Here is a 21,002-nt window from a genome sequence, read left to right on the forward strand (position 1 = left end):
CCGCCAACACCGCAGCATCCATCTTCGGTACCCGCAGTATCTCCAAAGTCTCCCCCATCAGGGGATATAGCTTCCCAACTTTCTGATTGTCTTAGGTAAGGGAAAGGCACTCGGGGGGGGGGGGGCCTCAATCCATCCAGGAACGGACTCACCCCCTCGCTATCCGACTCCTCCCGAGTCACTTTAACCCCCATTTCCTCCAAGACCTGAGGAATAAGGGGGCATAGTTCCACCTTTTTAAATAAACGGACAACTCGAGGATCATCCGGGTCATCTTTAGCTACATCCAGGTCCACACCTGGTGCCACAGTCACATCAGCGTCTGGAACCACCCCTGGTGGCCCAAAGGGACATCCTGCAGATCATCCATGGAGTCCCCCCCATCCCTGAAGTCCACCTCCAACTCCACCCGACACGGTCACAGATGATGCAGCAGGTTCCCGGTCCCACCTGTGGCCCTCTTAGGCTTCTTTGGCACGAATAGGGGAGGCCTGACTCTCACCCGCATCCCCTTCGTCCCCTACCTCGCCAGAAGGCTTTATGCATCAAGACGATACATTTCGGTGAAAATCCCTCAAGGCCATCTGTCTTCTGCTCCAGGCTGTCGTCAGAGTCCCCCTGAACCCCACGAGAAAACAGGGAAGGGGAATCTCTGGGTTCCCTAGTTAAAAACGACTCCTGCTTGCGGCCCTCCATGGATCCAGCCTCCTCAACGGGCCCCCTGGACTCCTCGGCTGCTGACACCGATGTCCCCCCCCAAAGGGTGGGAAGTGCACCCCTGCTGAGGATCCCTTCTCTTCCGAAGTGCAACCAGAACAGAGGGAGTGAGAATTCAAGTACACTCCAGCCCACATGTGCTCCCGCACTGATGGCCGCCCCGCAACCTGCAAACACCACTGGCCTTAGTCACCGCCCTGGCGCACACCTTTTTTTAAATTCTTAACCATGCTACGCCGTTTCCTGAGGCACAGAAAATTCAGCCAGGCACCAGCGGAAAAGACCATTGCTCTCTAGCTTCAGCAGGACTTCTGGATACGCACGGAAAAAACAAATGCAGCCGCAACAACTGCGGCCACGCCTCCTCCGCTATAGGCTTGGCCACTAATGCTGCTCCCCCTGGGACACATGTGGACCAGCGCAGTAATTACCTTCTGTCTGCCGAGGCCTGCAGCCCTCACTGCCTCATGGCTGTACCTGCCGCCCCCCCCCAGCAACCAGCTGTTTGCCTTTCTGCTCCTTTCTTTTTCTTTTCTTTATTTTTTAGCTTTAAAATCACAGATACAAAGGCAAAAAACACACACAGGCGTACTTCCCTGATTCCAGGGCCTTGCAGACAGAGGCCCTGAGAGAACCAGTCCCCTGATGCGGGTGAGCTCAAGGCAGCGGTTTCCAACCACCCAGATGCCCGGCTCAACCTGAGGGATGATCCGCCAAGGAGCCTAACACATCAGGGAGCTTCCTCCAAAATTCTCCTACTTCAATTTCTCTCTCTCTCTCTTTCTTAATCTCAGACTTCAGGTTTGCACCTCTACCATCTGCTGGAGTCAGAGAAATACGGAAGGGACTGCAGGTGGCACTCTATTATGTAGCAGTGCCTCAAAGTTTTGTTTCTCTAACTCCATCTGCTGGTAGGGAGGCAAAACCCACTTGTCTGGACTGATCTGGGTATTTCAGGAACAGATGCTTTCAATCAATTTATAATCAAATAATATTATATTCTTCCCCCACCCAAAAATATTTTTCTGAAAAAAAAGATAAAATGTCACTTCTTACCTAGTGAGCTGAGCAGCTGATAATTCTCCTTCATCACATCCTTGTAAAGCTCCTTTTCCCATTTTTTTAAATCCTTCCACTCCTCCTGAGAGAAATAGACAGCGATGTCCTCAAAGGTTACTGGGACCTGAAACACAAACCAGAAACTCAATCAGCACCTTCTGCATCTCATCCATTAGGAGACTGCCCTGTGCTGGGGCTCAGCATGGCAATGACTTGAGTTTCCTGGGTGTAAATAATTCACAGTCAGATAGCAAGAGTCCTATATCGAGATTATATGAACTGGAAACCAGTTATACACAGATTCTGGGATACAAAGTCTCACTTGGGATTTCTGATTTCCCTCCTTACACTCATGAGGACCCCAGTGTCTTTTCTGTACCCCAGGTCTCCTCGAGACTTTAATGAAGTCAGGCCTGACTCTGCAGTATCCCAGGTTAGAAAGCTGCAACAGGAATTGCATAGAGAGAGCAGGACATTGTGGGAAATCTCCTACCCGAGCAGAAGCCCCTGCAGGCATTTTCATCTGTTTTTGCTGCTTTCAGAATTAGAAATGTATTGAGGGCTCTTTCTCGGGTCGGGGAAGAGCTGAGTGTTTGCCTCTTTCAATGCAGCTCAGGGTCTATTACAGGAACAGGAGGAGGGAGAGAGAAAAGCAAAAGCTGTGAGCTGGGGCTAAAGGTTTCAGGTTTCCAGCTGTAATCTGCCAATGAAAGAAGAAAAATCCCTTTGTGTCCATCTCCAGCTCAGGGCAGTTTCTCTTTCTGCTGGGCGCAGCCTGATGACATCACACTGAAGCCACGTGAACGTTACATCATCCCTCGACTGCACTGAATGATGAGCTTTCCTTTAAGACTTACGAGAGAAGGGCACAGAGCATGCTCAGTTGGCTGCTGTTGCTTTCCAGCTGCCATGCTTGAGGGCAACTCACATGCGCGGTAGCGGAATGAACTGCGTCTGCAATAGCTGCGTATGTAGTCGGCAGAAGGGTGAGGTAAGAGTTTTGACTCAGTTCTGCACAGACCCTGGGGGAGATCAGCAGACCTGTGGACCAGAGGCCAGTGAAATCTGAGCAGGTCACAAAACCCGAGCTGTGGAAACTTTCAGATAAAGGGCTCCTGAATGCAGCTGTCCCCGAAGAATAATTCGTGAACTAGAACATAAGAACATGCCATACTGGGTCAGACCAAGGGTCCATCAAGCCCAGCATCCTGTTTCCAACAGTGGCCAATCCAGGCCATAAGAACCTGGCAAGTTCTCAAAAACTAAGTCTATTCCATGCTACTGTTGCTAATAATAGCAGTGGCTATTCTCTAGTCTAAGTCAACTTAATTAATAGTAGGTAATGGACTTCTCCTCCAAGAACTTATCCAATCCCCTATTGTTCTTTCCTGTTACAAAAAGGATAAATTACAAGAAAACTCAAATGACCTTGCATGCCAGATTGTGCCTGAGTTGGGATGCCAAGTGCCAGGAGGGTGAGAGACAGCTAATTAAATTCAGCCCCCCCCCCTCCCCGATTACCTTTAACCTGAGTAAGGCTTACTAGCATGCAGCCTTTACCCCCCCCCCTTCACTGTGCCTCTGAGCCCCATCTCGTGCAGAAATCACTGCAAAGGAAAGGCAACGTGTGAGGAAGGGGGTGGGAGAGAAAGAAGGAGCAAGTCCCCAACCGGAAAACATTGTGTGAAAAAAACAGGGATTGCTGCAGTAAAACAAAAAGTCAGGGACAGTAGAAGGAGCAGGTATTTGGAAAAATAGCCCCCTTTTCCTGCTGGATGGGGAAGCCCAGGCCTGTTGTCTTCTCAGACTGAGGAAGAGCTGAGTGTTTGCCTCTTGTTTTGCAGCTCTTGGGGAGAAAACAGAAGCTGAGTTTGGGGGCTGAAGGTTTGTGGTTTCCAGTTATAAATTTGTAAATAAAAGGAAGAAAAAACCCTCAGGCTGATGCAATATCAGCACGTAAAAAACACGCATCCAAATTCGGCGCATGATTTCTGAATGTGTTCACATCCACCTGTCCTGGGCACTCAATGCAATAAACAAATGAGCTGCTGTGGTAAAAGGGAGGCACAGTGGTGCGCCCCTAGCACGCTGTATCCGGTGCCCAGGAGCAGTGGCTGTGCATCTAGAGCAGGCTGGCTAGTGCTCCCTTCCCACCAACAGCAGGGCTATTCCTAATTGGTCCTTTTCACTGATACTTGTAAGTGAAAGGACCAATTCCTTTTCAGAACAGCCTTCCGCAAGGGGATTGGTCCTTTCACTGCCAGCAGGGGTTTGGATTGGGCCAGACCTTTTGTTAAGCCCTTGAGAGGGGCATAATTCTGCATTCTGCAGCTCCTCCTATTTAGTATCCCTAGAATACAAATAAAAGGAATCACAGAAAGCAGGATTTATTGTTTTTTTTGTATCAGCGTTGAGTGCTGCATGCTTTTAACGCCTGCTCCTGGGCAGGCATGAAATTTGCATCGTTAGAATGGGCACCGTGGCCACGCAGCAATTTTTTGCATCGGGGTAATAGCTAATAGCCTCAACCACATGAATTTACATGTGATGAACGCTATTAGCTGCGCGCTGGTTTGGATGCGTGTTTCGGATGCGCTAATCCCCTTATTGCACGTGGGATTTCGGACGCGCGTCCAAAATGTGGCCGAGTGCGTGTAAAGCCGTGTGCACTATATTGCATCGGCCTGTTTGTGTCTCCCTTTGTCTCCAGCATATGAGTAGTTTCTCTTCCTGCTGGGTGCAGACTGATGACATCTCCTGGGGGCGGATGGACTTTACATAACCGCTGGACTGCATTTGAAAAGTGAGTTTTCCTTTAAGAAGACTTAAGAGAGAAGGGCACGGAGCATGCTCAGTTGGCTGCTGTTGCTTTCCAGCAGCCATGCTTGAGGGCAATCACAAGCTCAACAGCTGTAGGAACTGTCCCTGGAGTAGCTGCATATAGCCAACTGGAGGATGGGGATGGGGTAAGGATTTTCCTTAGTTCTGTACAAACCCTGGAGGACACAGCAGACCAGAGGGCCAGATTTAGAGCAAATGATGCAGGGTTCCCAGACTGCAAACAGTTTTCTTTATTTTTGAGGGTGGGGGGTTTAATTTATAGATATGTAATGTATTGCACATATATGTTATTGTAATCTTATGCATCACTTTCTACAAGCTGGTCCAGAAGAAGCGATTTTATAGATGTTAAATAATTTTATTTTTTTTTATAGTTAAAGCTCTGGGTAGTTCTGAATGAGGAGGAAAAGAAAGAAGGTACTACAAGGCCCACAAAACTATATCAAGGTGGAACAAGTTAAAAGGCTTAATTTATAGACTAAAAGGGAATGGGGGAGGGGGAAGCAGAGCAGGCGCAAGGTCAGATGAGACCTGTGTGAGGGCTGTAGTGCAGGTATGAACTCTCTCTCCCTCTCTCCCAAACATGCACACACACGTACAGCAATGCACTCATCCCCCATCGGTGCTCAGACTCCAGCCATTCCTCACTTGTGGGCCGATACAGTACAGTGCGCTCTGATGGAGCGCACTGTACTGTATCGGCCTCCAAGGCCGCTCTGATTTCGGAGCGGCCTTGGAGGGAACAGGCAGCGCGCGCCGGGCTCAGCGTGCGCAAGTTGCACAAATGTGCACCCCCTTGCGCGTGCCGACCCCGGATTTTATAAGATACGCGCGGCTACGCGCGTATCTTATAAAATCCAACGTACTTTTGTTCGCGCAATTTTATAAAATCTACCCGCTAGAGTGCAAATCCATAAACTGCTATTACAGAAATGTTTGGGTACTTGCCAGGTACTTTTAACTTGGATTGGCCACTGTTGGAAACAGGATGCTGGGCTTGATGGACCCTTGGTCTGACCCAGTATGGCATGTTCTTATGTTCTTACTGATAAAATAGGTCCCCCAGGTCCCTCTTTAGTATGAACCACTTACGGGTCAACATTAAAGGACCTCACTTTAAAGGCAGTCTTTCTAGTGGCAATATGCTCAGCCCGAAGGGTCTCAGAGATCCAGGTTTTGTCCTGTAGGGAGCCCTGCCTGTCACTTCACAAGGACAGGGTGGTTATTCATCCTGTCCCATCCTTCCTACCTTAGGTGCTGTCAGAGTTTCATGCAAATTAGGAGATTGTTTTATCAGCTCTGAGGGGGGACAGGCAGGGGGCAGTCCTCACCCACTAGGCATCCGAAGGACACTGCTACATTATTTAAAGATCACCAGTGAATTTAGGAAGTCAGACAGATTGTTTGTCCTGGTAGAGGGCCAGTGAAGGGGCCAGGCACCTTCTAAGCCCTCAATTGCACACTGGATTAGGGAAGCAATAGTGGCGGCATATGTTGCGCAGGAGAAGCAGGCCCCGGGTGCCTTGTGCGCCTACTCTACTAGAGCTCAAACAACCTCGTGGGAGGAGAGAAGGTCTACAACACCACAGGATATTTGTAGGCAGCCACATGGTCCTCCTGGGGTACTTTCACAAATCATTACAGGCTAGACCTGCAGGTAGACAAGGGTGTGAAGTTTAGCAAAGTAGTGTTGGGGGGGCCTCTAAGTCCTCAGCCCACCTGAACTAGCTTCTGCTCAGGTACATCCCGTAGGTGTGGACTGGTCTGCAGCACGAAAAGGAAGGTGAAATTTTTACTTACAGATAATTTCCTTTTCTTTAGTCCTAGCAGATCAGTCCAAGTACCCTCCCGAAAGAAAAAAAGGGGGAGGAGTTTAGAAAAAAAGAAAGAGATGTGCAGGACATCAACCTAATAGGCTAGGGCAAGAGGTTACTGAAGAACCTCTCAGCTATCCCAGGATATATAGCATGAAGCAAGAAAAAAAAGTGAAATAAGTCCTCTACCTCCACCTACTGGCAAGCAGGGGAATCCTGCAGTGTGGGCTGGTCTGCTAGGACTAAAGGAAAGGAAATTATCTGGTAAGTATAAATTTCACTATTTGCCAAACAACTTCAAAACAAGGAATAATACTTCAATACTGAGGATTTAATGACTGCTTTTTCAACACCTTAGTCATCTGATATGAGGCAACAGACATGAAAATACATTTTAAAAAAACCCTCAAGAGTCCGATTTTATATTCCATGGTAGATCCCCCACGTCTTATTAATGTAGCAATCAAAAACACGGTTTACATGCATATGGTTTACAAATAGTAAGTGGAACTGTGGGATGGAAGGGGTGGGGAGAGAGTCAGAGCTAGGGCCAGGTATGCTCTGTGCAAGGAGGTGGGGCCAGGAGGAGATATGAACTCTCCCACAAACAAACATACTATCACAAACACATACCTGAACACATTCTTCCTCCTCCTTATCCAGTGATCCTTTGTTACAGGTTCACTGTATGGGTTTGGTAAGACACAAGCCCAGTATCCTCCAGGCACATCCCTGGTGAGATATGGAACCCCAAGACACAAAACACTACTCTCACCCTGAGTCAGTATGACTCTGGATTCCAGAAATAGATTTACTATGTGCTCTGTTAAATTTCAGAAAGCCTATCAGCAGAGATAATACATAGATATAGCAAAGCCAATGGTTATAATAATAATACAGCAAAGTATTTTCCTTTACTGTTCTTAAAAGGTCCTAGGAATGCGGCATATCTCAGTTACTTCTGGAAGTTCCTCCCTCTTTCTGTTATTTATATCCTTTTCATCTGTATATTTGAAAACATGTTTTGAGAGATGCATTCAGTCCTCCAAAATATAGCTTGCTTTCTGTTATGACTTTAAGTCCCTCTCAACAGATCCTGTACATCTGTTGTTTACCTCTACCTTTCCCATACTTATTTTACAGTCACATGATGTAGGGTCAGTGGTAGCACACTGGAGCCTTCTTTCTGAAAACATACTTAGCCTAGCTTTCTAGACTTAGGAAAAGCAATCCTATTATATTTTCCATCACCGGTTCCACTAGTTCTCAACCCCCAAAGCACCATCAACTCTGCTCTGTTTCCTCAGGTCCTGAAAAAAATATAGCAGAACACTGTTCTAAATCATTCCTTCAGAAATTAAGCCTTGGGTAATAGAAACAAAAAGGACATTGAATTAGCTCAAGCTTTAAACTTACTAGCAGTAGCTTAATAGCTAAGGTTAAAGTCATAGCAATTAGTACTACTGCTCACAGGATTCAAACAGAATGTTGGGAATTATTAGAAAGGGAATGGTGAATAAAATGGAGAATGTCATAATGCCTCTGTATCGCTCCATGGTGAGACCGCACCTTGAATACTGTGTACAATTCTGGTCACCGCATCTCAGAAAAGGTATAATTGCGATGGAGAAGGTACAGAGAAGGGCAATCAAAATGATAAAGGGAATGGAACAGCTCCCTTATGAGGAAAGACTAAAGATGGTAGGGCTGGTCAGCTTGGAGAAAAGATGGCTAAGGGGTGATATGATAGAGATCTATAAAATCATGAAAGGTTTTAAAAGGATAGATGTGAATCGGTTATTTAATCTTTCAGATAATAGAAGGACTTGGGGCCACTCCATGAAGTTAGCAAGTAGAACATTTAAAAAATAATGAAGAAAATGCTTTTTCATTCAACACAACATTAAGCTCTGGAATTCATTGCCAGAAGATGTGGTTAAGGCAGTTAGTGTAACTGGTTTAAAAAAGGTTTGGACAAGATCCTGGAGGATAAATCCATAAACTGCTATTAATAAAGTTGACTTAGGGAATAGCCACTGCTTATTGCCAGCAATAGTAGCATGGTATGAGGTTAATGTTTGGGTATTGACCAGATGGACCCTTGGTCTGACCCAGTATTGCAACTTCTTACGTTCTAAACATGTGTCTGTCCTTTATGCTGCAGTGTCTACTTTAGGATCACATCCTCCCCTCCTATTCTCTGCAGAGCAGGAGGAGAAGGGCAGGATTATGGGGCTGAGTGGATGTTCTTTGTTCAGTCTGCTCTGGGCTCACCTTCCTCTTCCTTGCAGGCTACCTGGAGGGGAGGAGCTGGGGTAGGACGCTTCTGCCACTCTGCCTCTTAAGTCTGAAAAGAAGTGATGGAGCTCCATTCCAGGCTGTTCCCCTACAAATTAAGCCCTGGGTGAATTAATCTTTAGTTTATGTGCTTAATTAAAAAGGAAGGTTAGGTCATATTTAGTGTGCATGCCAGATAAAAAGCAAGCAAAGGTAGGTAAATTATTTGTCTCTTTCCCTCCCTCCCACCTACCCTAGCTTTAATCAACCCCTAAGCACATTCTTTGATTTATAGACTCTTATCCTATATAAGAGGAGAAGAGACATTTTCACACCAGAAATCAATCAGGCATTTATCTAAAAAAGTAATCACTTATTTAATCCAGCCCTTATCAATACATTTTTGTAACCTTGCAGGTTATTGTCAAATTAACTTCAAACATACCACATAAATTTAAAGGAATTTAGTTTACCTATCCCTACTCCTTTAGCAATCTAAATTAAGAACACAACAATATTAAAATGCAGACAAATGCAGATGCCCTTAATACCATATTGGGACACTGGGTCAGTGCTGGATCAGAGGGAAGAGTGCCCCTAACACCATGCTGGGACACTGGATCAGTGCTGGATCAGAGGGAAGAGTGCCCCTAACACCATGCTGGGACACTGGGTCAGTGCTGGATCAGAGGGAAGAGTGCCCCTAACACCATGCTGGGACACTGGGTCAGTGCTGGATCAGAGGGAAGAGTGCCCCTAACACCATGCTGGGACACTGGGTCAGTGCTGGATCAGAGGGAAGAGTGCCCCTAACACCATGCTGGGACACTGGGTCAGTGCTGGATCAGAGGGAAGAGTGCCCCTAACACCATGCTGGGACACTGGGTCAGTACTGGATCAGAGGGAAGAGTGCCCCTAACACCATGCTGGGACACTGGGTCAGTGCTGAATCAGAGGGAAGAGAGCCCCTAACACCATGCTGGGACACTGGGTCAGTGCTGAATCAGAGGGAAGAGAGCCCCTAATACCATGCTGGGACACTGGGTCAGTGCTGGGTCAGAGGGAAGAGTGTCCCTAACACCATGCTGGGACACTGGGTCAGTGCTGGGTCAGAGGGAAGAGTGCCCCTAACACCATGCTGGGACACTGGGTCAGTGCTGGATCAGAGGGAAGAGTGCCCCTAACACCATGCTGGGACACTGGGTCAGTACTGGATCAGAGGGAAGAGTGCCCCTAACACCAGGCTGGGACACTGGGTCAGTGCTGAATCAGAGGGAAGAGTGCCCCTAACACCATGCTGGGACACTGGGTCAGTGATGGGTCAGAGGGAAGAGTGTCCCTAACACCATGCTGGGACACTGGGTCAGTGCTGGATCAGAGGGAAGAGTGCCCGTAACACCATGCTGGGACACTGGGTCAGTACTGGCTCAGAGGGAAGAGTGCCCCTAACACCATGCTGGGACACTGGGTCAGTGCTGGATCAGAGGGAAGAGTGCTCCTAACACCATGCTGGGACACTGGGTCATTACTGGATCAGAGGGAAGAGTGCTCCTAACACCATGCTGGGACACTGGGTCAGTACTGGATCAGAGGGAAGAGTGCTCCTAACCCCATGCTGGGACACTGGGTCATTACTGGATCAGAGGGAAGAGTGCTCCTAACACCATGCTGGGACACTGGGTCATTACTGGATCAGAGGGAAGAGTGCTCCTAACACCATGCTGGGACACTGGGTCAGTACTGGATCAGAGGGAAGAGTGCCCCTAACCCCATGCTGGGACACTGGGTCAGTGCTGGGTCAGAGGGAAGAGTGTCCCTAACACCATGCTGGGACACTGGGTCAGTGCTGGATCAGAGGGAAGAGTGCCCGTAACACCATGCTGGGACACTGGGTCAGTACTGGCTCAGAGGGAAGAGTGCCCCTAACACCATGCTGGGACACTGGGTCATTACTGGATCAGAGGGAAGAGTGCTCCTAACACCATGCTGGGACACTGGGTCAGTACTGGATCAGAGGGAAGAGTGCCCCTAACCCCATGCTGGGACACTGGGTCAGTGCTGAATGAAACTGGGAAGCATTCTTTATCAATGTGCTAAACATTGGGTCATTAACAAAATGTTTCAGAAAGAGGGGATGCACCTGCTTTTAACCTCAAATTATTTTAAGTCTTGGCTTGCTTAAGGAGTACAAATAGGTCTGAAGCCCATGATGAGCAAAATATGTAAACTGGGCTTCTTCTTAGGCTATATATATATATATATATACAGATATGTCTGAATATTGGGAAGGTCCTGAGCAATGGACCTGTTTGGGGACCTTGACAATAGCTGCTCTGAAACATGTCCATGCTGAGAAAACCATTCTCACTGTGAGTCTCCCTCACAACAGGTAATGTCTATACTTGATTTTCTTATCCAGAGATCCTTGAGTATGAGAGAAAACACAAGGAGGCACATCCTGAGGAAGTGACTAAAACCGTCCCAGAGAGATGGAGGGGGCACCTACCCATGTTGTTACTGGGAGAAAAAACTGTTGGATTCAGTATAAACTAGAAGAAGGGCTGAGAAACCCAGAAGGAGACTCCACTGAGAATGTGATTCCCTTTGAGCTCAGTACCGGTGATATCTCCCCCTCTGTGGAGGACCAGAGAAACCAGACAATACAGCAACAGTCTATATGCAATGCATGTGGAAACTGCTACATATTTGAGGGAACTCTAAAGACACAAGATGGATTTCATGGAGGAGAGAGACCACATAAATGTACAGACTGTGGTAAGGATCCCCTCCCAGTAAATGAGAACATGCATACTAACCATGATAAACAATTTCTCTGTTGTGAAGATGGGAAATGCTTCCTTCACAAAACAGACCTGGTAATGGCTAAGAGAAGCCACACAGAAGAGAAGATGTTTCCATGCAATGAATGTGGGAAAACCTTTACTTTGAAGGGGAATCTTCTGATACATCAGAGAACTCATAATGGTGAGAGATGCTTTGCATGTACTCGATGTGAGAAGAACTTCATTCAGAAGAAAAACTTAATTATTCATCAAAGAACCCACAAAGGGGAGAGACCATTTCTTTGCAGTGAATGTGATAAAAGCTTTATTCTCAAGGGGAGACTTCTGATACACCAGAGAATCCATACAGGAGAAAAACCCTTCTCATGCAAAGAATGTAGGAAAACTTTCAGTCAGAAAAGAAATCTTATTCAGCACTTACGAATACATACTGGGGAAAGACCCTTTCCATGCACTGAATGTGGGAAAAGCTTTAGGCAGAAGGGAAATCTAACAAACCACTTGAGAATTCACACTGGAGAGAGACCCTTTACATGCACTGAATGTGAGAAAAGCTTCACAGAGAAGGGAGGGCTCACACAACACTTGAGAATTCACACTGGAGAGAGACCCTTTACATGCAATAAATGTGACAAAAGTTTCACAGAGAAGGGAGGGCTCACACAACACCTGAGAATTCATGCTGGAGAGAAACCCTTTCCATGCACTGAATGTGGGAAAAGCTTCAGTCAGAAGGGTGCACTTACTCAACACCTGAGAATTCACACTGGAGAAAGACCCTTTCCATGCAATGAATGTAGAAAAAGCTTCAGGGAGAAGGGAGCACTTACACAACACCTAAGATTGCATGCTGGAGAGAGACCCTTTCCATGCTCGGAATGTGGGAAAAGCTTTTTTCAGAAGGGGAGACTTCTGATGCACCAGAGAATCCATACAGAAGACAAACCATTCTCATGCAAGGAATGTAGGGAAAGTTTCAGTCATAAAAGTGATCTTATGCAGCACCTACAAATACATACCAGGAAAAGACCCTTTCCATGCAATGAATGTGGGAAAAGTTTTATTCAGAAGAGATGCCTTCTGATACACCAGAGATTCCATACAGGAGAGAATCTCTTCCCATGCAAGGAATGTAGGAAATGTTTCAGTCAGAAAAGCAATCTTATTCAGCACCTACGAATACATACTGGGGAAAGACCCTTTCCATGCACTGAGTGTGGGAAAAGCTTTAGGGAGAAGGGAGCACTTACACAACATCTGAGAATTCACACTGGAGAGAAACCCTTTACATGCACTGAATGTGGGATAAGCTTCAGGAAGAAGGGAGCGCTTACACAACACCTGAGAATTCACACTGGAGAGAGACCCTTTCCATGCACTGAATGTGAGAAAAGTTTTAGGGAGAAGAGAGCACTTACACAACACCTGAGAATTCACACTGGAGAGAAACCCTTTACATGCACTGAATGTGGGAAAAGCTTCAGGAAGAAGGGAGCGCTTGCAGAACACCTAAGAATTCATGCTGGCGAGAGACCCTTTACATGCACTGAATGTGGGAAAAGCTTTAGTCGTAAGGAGAACCTTGTAGAGCACCGGAGAATCCACTCTGGAGAGGGACCTTTTCCATGCAATGAATCTGGGGAAAGCTTTACTTGGTAGGAGAATCTTCTGAGACACTAGAGGACCCATAAAGGAGAGAGACCCTTTCCTTGCACGGACTGTGAAAAATGGTTTTCCACAAGGAGAGATCTTCTGATACAGAAAAGAAGCCACACAAGGGAGGGGACATTTCCATGCACTGAATGTGGAAAAAGGTTTGGTTTACAAGGAAATCTTCTGGAACACCAAATAATCCATAATGGTGAGAGTCCCTTTGCATGAATTCAGTGTGAGAAGAACTTCATGTGGAAGAAAGACCTAATAATTCATCAGAGAACCCACACAGGGGAGAGACCATAAAAGAGAAAATGTCTTCTCATGCAAGGAATGTAAGAAAAGCTTCAGACAAAGTAGCTCTTATAGGGCACCTTCAGCTTCATAATGGGGAAAGACCCTTTCCATGCAGTGAATGTGGGAAAAGCTTTCGTCTGAAGGAAGATTTTTTAGATAGCCTGAGAGAGCACTGGTGATCTGAAGGGTGGAGAATAGTTGAATTGAGTAAAATTCTCTAGCGAAGACTTGCTGAGTATCTTCACATGTTGACCTCATTGTTTAACATCTTCATCAGATGTCAACAAGGTGCCTGCTACTATTTAAAAATGAAAAGAAGCAAAATGACAAATCCGTGCTGGCCACACATTGCCCAGAATAAAATGGTGCCCACTCTTAGCTTTGGCACTTAGGCTAATGATGGTGTTAGCAATGGCACAAAATCTTCCTGTTCATGGACCCACTACAGCAGAAAATACACCACAACAACTGATGAAAAAATTAACAGGATTGTACACGCTTACATGGACCCCTAGAGATAAAGTGGAGAGAATACACTGCTATTTTTATTCAATAAATCTTGATATTAAATATAGAGGGTACACAAAGAACACATCAAAAATTTGGAGAAAGTGTGACAGCATTAGGGAAATCTTAAAAGTGTAAAAAATAATCACTTGCCTTACCAAATTCAAGCTCTTTGCAAATTAATAATTCAGGTACAGTAGTCAGATGCCTTTCCCAGAGGGCTTACAATCTAAGGCTCCTGAGATGGCCAACCCTGTCTCCCAGTGATAAAACCCTGCCTTCTTGGAGTTCCTTCTCCACCCTTTAAACTTCCTTCCCCTACCCCCTGCCTCCAACCAGCCCCTCCTAGGATACAGACTATGGCCACACCATGAAAAATGATTATATATTAGGGACAAAAGTGTTTTTGAGGCTGCCTCTCACCATTTTCAACATGAAGTGGCCGGACCTGGAGACCTAAAGGGCTGACACCAAGGACTTCAAGGTACTAGGTTCAGTGGAGACGGGGGGGGGGGGGGGGGTGTCTAGGGGTTGGTGTAATATTTTATACTTCAAGGAGGTGGAGTTTGGCAAGGAGTTGTAGCCTGGGCTGGCAACTTTAAACTTATTTTATAACTTTGGACACTACCGAAGAGACTGGGGGGAGTCAGCTGGTGGAAAGGCCATATAAATTGGCAGAGCAGGAGCATCGGGACATGCATTAGCATCCCGATACTCCCGAGGAACGTTAGGAACATCACTTGGGGTGTAGTTAACGTTTGAGGAAATATCATGACTTGCCAGCTCCACAACAAGCTCTGGCATTTCATTAGTATATTAATGAGCTGATTATCTTCTCTTTGCATGCAAATCAGTTCATTTAAATACTCCAATTGCCCCAGAATTTTTGTGGGGGTGAATAACATGCATAATTTGTAATTCTGTGCATTCCCTGTGGTAATGCATTTACCAAGGATTAGGTAAATGAATAAGCTTATTTTCTGTTTTACTGATCATTTTTATTGAATGTTTCATATTAATAGAAAGATGTAGACACAGGAGCAGTCCAATAGTTATTTACAAATTCAAGAGTAGCATAACAAATACATCTCCAATGCTAGTGAAAAATGAACTTTACAACATCCCTTCCCCTTCCCAACCATCCACCCACCTCTTGGAATACACACATTAAGTTGAATAGAGAGAGAGATTTTCTAAAATAAAATGTTAAAAAAAACCCATTCCAAAATCATGTCTGTCATGACTGTGCTTCTGAAAACAGTTTCCTTTGGAGCAGGAGGGAACTTCATGACTGGATTTCCCGGTACTCTATTAAGGGGTATCACCCAGGAATGCAGACACTTCCAATCCATGCCATAGTCCAAATGTTTGCCATGCAGAATAAAATATTGGTAGCCTATTACTTCTCAAAGCTGGTGATTTTTCTATTAAATAGACATCTCAGAGACGACTGATAAAAGAATCCAATGCATGTAAATACTCCCCCCCCCCTCCCCAATTAGCTATTATCTCACATTTCTTAGTATACGGATAGGTGGATCTAGAACCAGTGGGTTCTAGATGGAACCTTCTGATGGAAACCTGCATACATACATACCATCTACTGGAGACGGAGAATACACTGCAGGGGTATTCTCCATCTCCAGTAGATGGTGGACATGTATTTCTCTACTGGGGATTGCTTACAAATTTTAAAGGAGAAAAGAAGGAAAATTATTCCATACTCTCTCCTGTAGTGATACCTTATGGTCCCTCCCTTAGTCGAGAATTCCTGAGGTGATATCTTTGGGTCTCTCCCTCAAATGAGTGCTTTGGTCCAGCCGGCGTGGACTTAGCTGTAAAAAAAAACAAACCAAAAAACAACAGCTGAAAGGCAAGCGGGTGCAGGAATCCGAGCACATTGGTGAAGGTTCTTGCCCTCTCTCCCCGCAGCCAGAGACCGGCCTTGTACTCAGCCGGATGGGCTGAGCTCAGGTAATTAAAAAAAAAAAAAAAAGAGAAGGGGAGTTTTGTAGGGATTCCTCTTCCCTCTGGTCTCCTTGCTCAGTGTGTCGATCCAACATTCGTTTCCGCCTCCGGGGGAGCTTAGGAGATATGGGCAGACGATGCGCATAAATAAGTGCAAATGTGCGTGTGCGTACAACTAAGCACCCAGGCAGATGCGCATATGTGCCCAACTAGGTGCATAAACTGGACACACAGCCGAATGCATAAGCACGAATCGATATAACTGAAGAGAGCTGACTAATGTGCAAGAAAAAAAGTACAAAAATGTCGCTGCGGCCTACTACGCAGCAAACAAGCCTGAGAGCTGGGCCTAGCCAAAAAGGCTGCTCAACTCATGGTGTCTACCTGCCACTGTCCTCAGAAGAGACAGGCAGTGGAGTGTATATTGTCAAGGCACCTCAGTCTGCAGGCTGTAGTTCCAGTGCTCACGTCACAAGAAAATACCCAAGTAAGAGGGCTCTTTTCACCCTATCCTAGATCTCAAAGGGCTCTTTTCTCCCCATCCTAGATCTCACAGTCATGTGCAGGTGACTCATTTTCACATAGAAACTTTACGCTTAGTGATAATGGCAGTTCAGTCGGAAGAGTTTCTGCTGTCTCTGAGCTTGTCAGAGGGATACTTCAAATGCCCATCCAGCTTGAGCATCAACAATTTCTGCATTCGCAGTTTTTGGACGGCATTATCAGTTTTGAGCACTGCCTTTTGGTTTGGCCACCATATCCAGAAACCTTTCCAAGGTTAGGATGGTGGTGGCAGCAGAGTTGAGAAAGGATGGGATTCTGGTTCACCTCTTCTTAGACGATTGGCTGATTTGGGCCAAGAATCTAGAAGACAGCCTTTCGGCCTCACACAAGGTAATTTCCTTGATGCAGGAGCTGGATTGGGTGGTGAACCTGGCCAAGAGCAATCTTGAATAATCATACAATATATATCTGTTTATATTTTTTAACAATATCTTACTTTATTACAAAAAACATTGACATTACATATTTAATTATCACTCATACCTCATTCATTCAAACAAATACAATACAGTCAGTAATACATCTTTAAAACATACATCAAATAGCAGCTTTATTTTAATTAAATTAATGAAATTATTCCCCTCTATACTGTTGTTACAATTTTCCCCTTATTATCCTGTCATTTAAACTACTATATTTTGAGATTACTCCCTTCTTCAAAAACTCAAAATGTTCCCATTTTTTTCTTTTTCCTTTCTTTCCAAAACACTCCCTTCAATAACTCTCAATTCACTTCGTTCTTCGAAACACTCCCGACAAGAGACTCCTGTTTCACCCGATGGTTTTCTCAGGGGATCCACTTTTGTTGTTTTCACATGCAGGATAAGTTTTAGATAAGTTCTTGGAGAAACCCATTAACTGCTATTAATCAAGTTTACTTAGGGAATAGCCACTACTATTAATTGTATCAGTAGCATGGGATCTACTTAGTGTTTGGGTACTTGCCAGGTACTTGTATCCTGGTTTGGCCTCTGTTGGAAACAGGATGCTGGGCTTGATGGATCCTTGGTCTGACCCAGCATGGCAATTTTTTATGTTTCTTCTTAGGGTGGGAGGGTGTCTGTGTGGTTGCAAGGGTGGCAGGGTGTGTATGGCTGAAGGGGATGGAGGTAAGAGTGGGTGGGGACAGGGTGTGTGTCCATGGTGGCTGGAAGGACAATGGAGGTACGTGTGGGAGGTGGCAGGGTGTGTATGTGGCTGGATAGAAGGAGTATTGTGTATGTGTGTATGGCTGGCTGGAAGGGGTGGCAGGGTGTGTGTGTGTGTGGCTCACAAAGGGATGGCAGAGTGTATGGCTTCAGGGTTGGTGGAGGGCTGTCTGTGGCTATGGAAGTAGCAGTGGTGGATATATGTCTGAGTGGGTAAGAACATAAGAACATGCCATACTGGGTCAGACCAAGGGTCCATCAAGCCCAGCATCCTGTATCTAACAGTGGCCAATCCAGGCCATAAGAACCTGGCAAGTTCCCAAAAACTAAGTCTATTCCATGTAACCATTGCTAGTAATAGCAGTGGCTAATTTCTAAGTCAACTTAATTAATAGCAGGTAATGGACTTCTCCTCCAAGAACTTATCCAATCCTTTTTTAAACACAGCTATACTAACTGAACTAACCATGTCCTCTGGCAACAAATTCCAGAGTTTAATTGTGCGTTGAGTGAAGAAGAACTTTCTCCTCTTATCTCTCTGTATGAATTCCCTTGGTGCTCTGATCTCGCATGGCTTTCAATACCATCTTTATGCTGATCCTTCCCAGACTGACCTCTCTAGACCAGAAATGTAATCAGGAATCCAGTTCCAGATCTCCTCTTGCTTAACTGTGCTGCCTGGATGTACCACTTCCACTTTAAACTCGTCATGGCCAAGACAGAGCTCCTTATTTTTCCCCCAAAATCATTTTCCATCTTCCCTCTTTCTCTATTTCTGTGGATAACACTGTCATCCTCCCAGTCCCCTGACCCTGTAAACCTGGGGTCATTTTTAATTCCTCTTGCTCCTTCTCTACACATACGCAAGATACTGCTAAAATATGTTGTTTCTTACTCTATAACATCACCATAATACATCCCTTCCTTTCTTAACACACTACCAAAACCCTTATCAACTCTCTCATCATCTTCCACTTAGACTACAGAAACCTACTTCTCGCATCTCTCTCACTGAATCATCTCTTTCCAGTACAATCCATCCAAAATTCAGCTTCACAACTTATCTTTCACCAAAGTCACGTCTTAGAGCCATTTAATCTCTCCTATCAAGTCACTATATTGGCTCCCTATCCATTTCCACTCACAGTTCAAGCTCCTCGTAAACACCTACAAGACCTTTCACTCTGCAACTCTTCTCAACTTTGCCTTTTTTATCTCTTCCTACACTCCTTGTATCTCTATTCAGCAGGCAAATCATCTCTATCTATGCTTTTCTTCTCCATCACCAACTCCCAACTCCATGCTTTCCAACTTGCTGCACTGTAGGCTTAGAATAGACTTCTTGAGTTGGTGCATCATGTTCCCTCTTTCATTATTTAAATCTAGTAGAAAAACACAGTTTTTAAGGCTGCTTTTGCATATTAATCCCCAATTATCTCACAGCCTTATTAATTTTCTTAATAGATGAAATTCCCAAAGTCTTTTTTACCCTGTATTTTTGTCTGAGAAGGGACTGTTTCACATTCGGAGTCGTTGTATAAACACTCACAGGGGCGGATAGCCCTATCAGGGGATGGGGCATTCCCCAGTGGGCCGGTCACTCTATTCACATGGTCTGCCAAGCGCGGCTGTCACTGCTGTGCTCGGCAGACCACGTAGTATCTCCTGGGCCAGCCTGGACGGCGAATCCTTGGGCCGGTCATCATCGGGAATCTGCCCCTGAACACTCACCTTGATAAACTTTTACAAATTTCAAATAATGGCGTCACAACCGGGAATAATATTAACTCTAATGCGCTTTCACATATAACACCAATTCATTCATACTAGCATTTAGTACTATCACAATTCAGTGCAAAGGTATAATCAACAGCTCACCTTATTTTTCTATTTTCTATTGCTTTGCCAGTATTTATTTTATTCAAAGGTTTCCCAGTGTTTGCTTATTTTCTTCAAAACTTTTCAAAGTGTGCTCACATTATTCCCATATGTATGTTTTAAAACTGACACAATACCGCATTTTGAGGTCACACTCCTTACGCAATCTCTGCATCAGGGCAAAGGGTACTGTACTTAATTAAATGGCAGATTGTGAACATTTTCTGTTCAAACACTGCACTTATCTCGATAAAGTTTCTTGAACCAAACTTGCTATTTATATTCCAGTGCATTCCCTATTCAGATCTTCTCTTGTTCAAAGAACTCAGTCTTTGAAAAGATGTGTGTGATCTCGAAACAGTACTGTGTCAGTTTTTTGACTATAAAAGATACATATGGGTACTGAAGTATAAGATGCAGATGTGATCATTTTTGGGACTGGACATATGTATGATTTTTTTTTTTTAGAATAATGGACAATGGAAATAATGTGAGCATGTTTTGAAAAATTTTTAAGAAAATAAGCAAACACTGGGAAAGTTTTGAATAAAATAAATAAATGCTCGGAAAGCAATAGAAAATAGAAAAATAATGTGGGCTGATGATTATACCTTTGCACCGAATTCTCAGAAAACTAAATGCTGGTACATATATAGAAACATAGAATTGACGGCAGAAGAAGACCAAACGGTCTATCCAGTCTGCCCAGTAAGCTTTCACTTTTTTTTTCCCCCATACTTATCTGTTACACTTGTCCCTTGTAAGTGACTTTTTTGTTCTATTTCCCTTCCACACCCGCCATCGGGTGTGGAAGGAAGTGTGGCTGACCCCACCTCTAATTGGACTTCCTGCTTCTGCCCTATAAAGGGCTGCTTCGTCAGTCTGTTCTTCGCCTTGCATCGGAGTGTCACCCTTCTGGAGGCTCCTGCCTGCCAGAGCTCCATCAGGCCTTCCTGTCTTCTCCATGGAGTTCCTGTTCAGTTCCTGTTCCTTCGTCTTGTCTTCGTGCCTGAGGTTCCTGTCTACATGTTCATCCAGATGTCCTGTCCAGATGTCCCGTTCAGATGTCCCGTTCAGGTATCCTGATGTACCTGCCCTGATCTTCGTCCTGATGTTATGCCATGTTCCTCTACGACCTGATGTTTCTGCCTTCCCGGATGTTCTTCCCTGCGTCTTCGTCTGTGCTCCTGAGCCTTCTGGCCTGCTGTGCCATGGAGTGGCCTGCAGGTGGGATTCGTCCCTGCGCTCTTGAGCTTCTGTTCCTGCCAGCCGTCAAAGCTTCGGATGCCATTGGTCCCGACATCAGAGCCTGTCCTCGCCTGGTCCTTCCCTGCCCATGTCCCGCTCTCCTCGTGGTCCGCGACCAGCCTTCGGGCTGTGTAGGGCGCGCAGTGGGACAGGGTGGTCCGCGACTTAGTCCCGCGGGTGGGCTGAGTAGGGCGCCCTGAGAGACTGTGCAAATGTCCTTCCACCCC

At 45.4% G+C, this 21,002-nt stretch overlaps 2 protein-coding genes across 2 annotated transcripts in view; one reads left to right on the forward strand and one right to left on the reverse strand.

Moving 5' to 3' along the window:
- LOC115083186 (zinc finger protein 850-like) overlaps positions 1 to 21,002 on the reverse strand; it is a 133,466-nt gene that overhangs the window by 14,734 nt on the left and 97,730 nt on the right. The window contains exons 7-8 of the mRNA XM_029586993.1: positions 2,270 to 2,308; positions 1,774 to 1,900 (exon numbers count right to left, since the gene is read on the reverse strand). Of these exons, the coding sequence (XP_029442853.1) occupies positions 1,774 to 1,900; positions 2,270 to 2,308 (166 nt within the window). The remainder of the gene's footprint in view (positions 1 to 1,773; positions 1,901 to 2,269; positions 2,309 to 21,002) is intronic.
- LOC115083823 (oocyte zinc finger protein XlCOF6-like) lies at positions 2,714 to 14,465 on the forward strand. Its single transcript, XM_029587848.1, is given in 2 exon segments — positions 2,714 to 2,767; positions 11,128 to 14,465. A coding segment is annotated over 1 exon segment (2,196 nt). The 5' UTR covers positions 2,714 to 2,767; positions 11,128 to 11,197; the 3' UTR covers positions 13,394 to 14,465.

This window comes from Rhinatrema bivittatum, chromosome 2 (assembly GCF_901001135.1).
Source record: "Rhinatrema bivittatum chromosome 2, aRhiBiv1.1, whole genome shotgun sequence".
Classification (NCBI taxonomy): Eukaryota; Metazoa; Chordata; class Amphibia; order Gymnophiona; family Rhinatrematidae; genus Rhinatrema; species Rhinatrema bivittatum.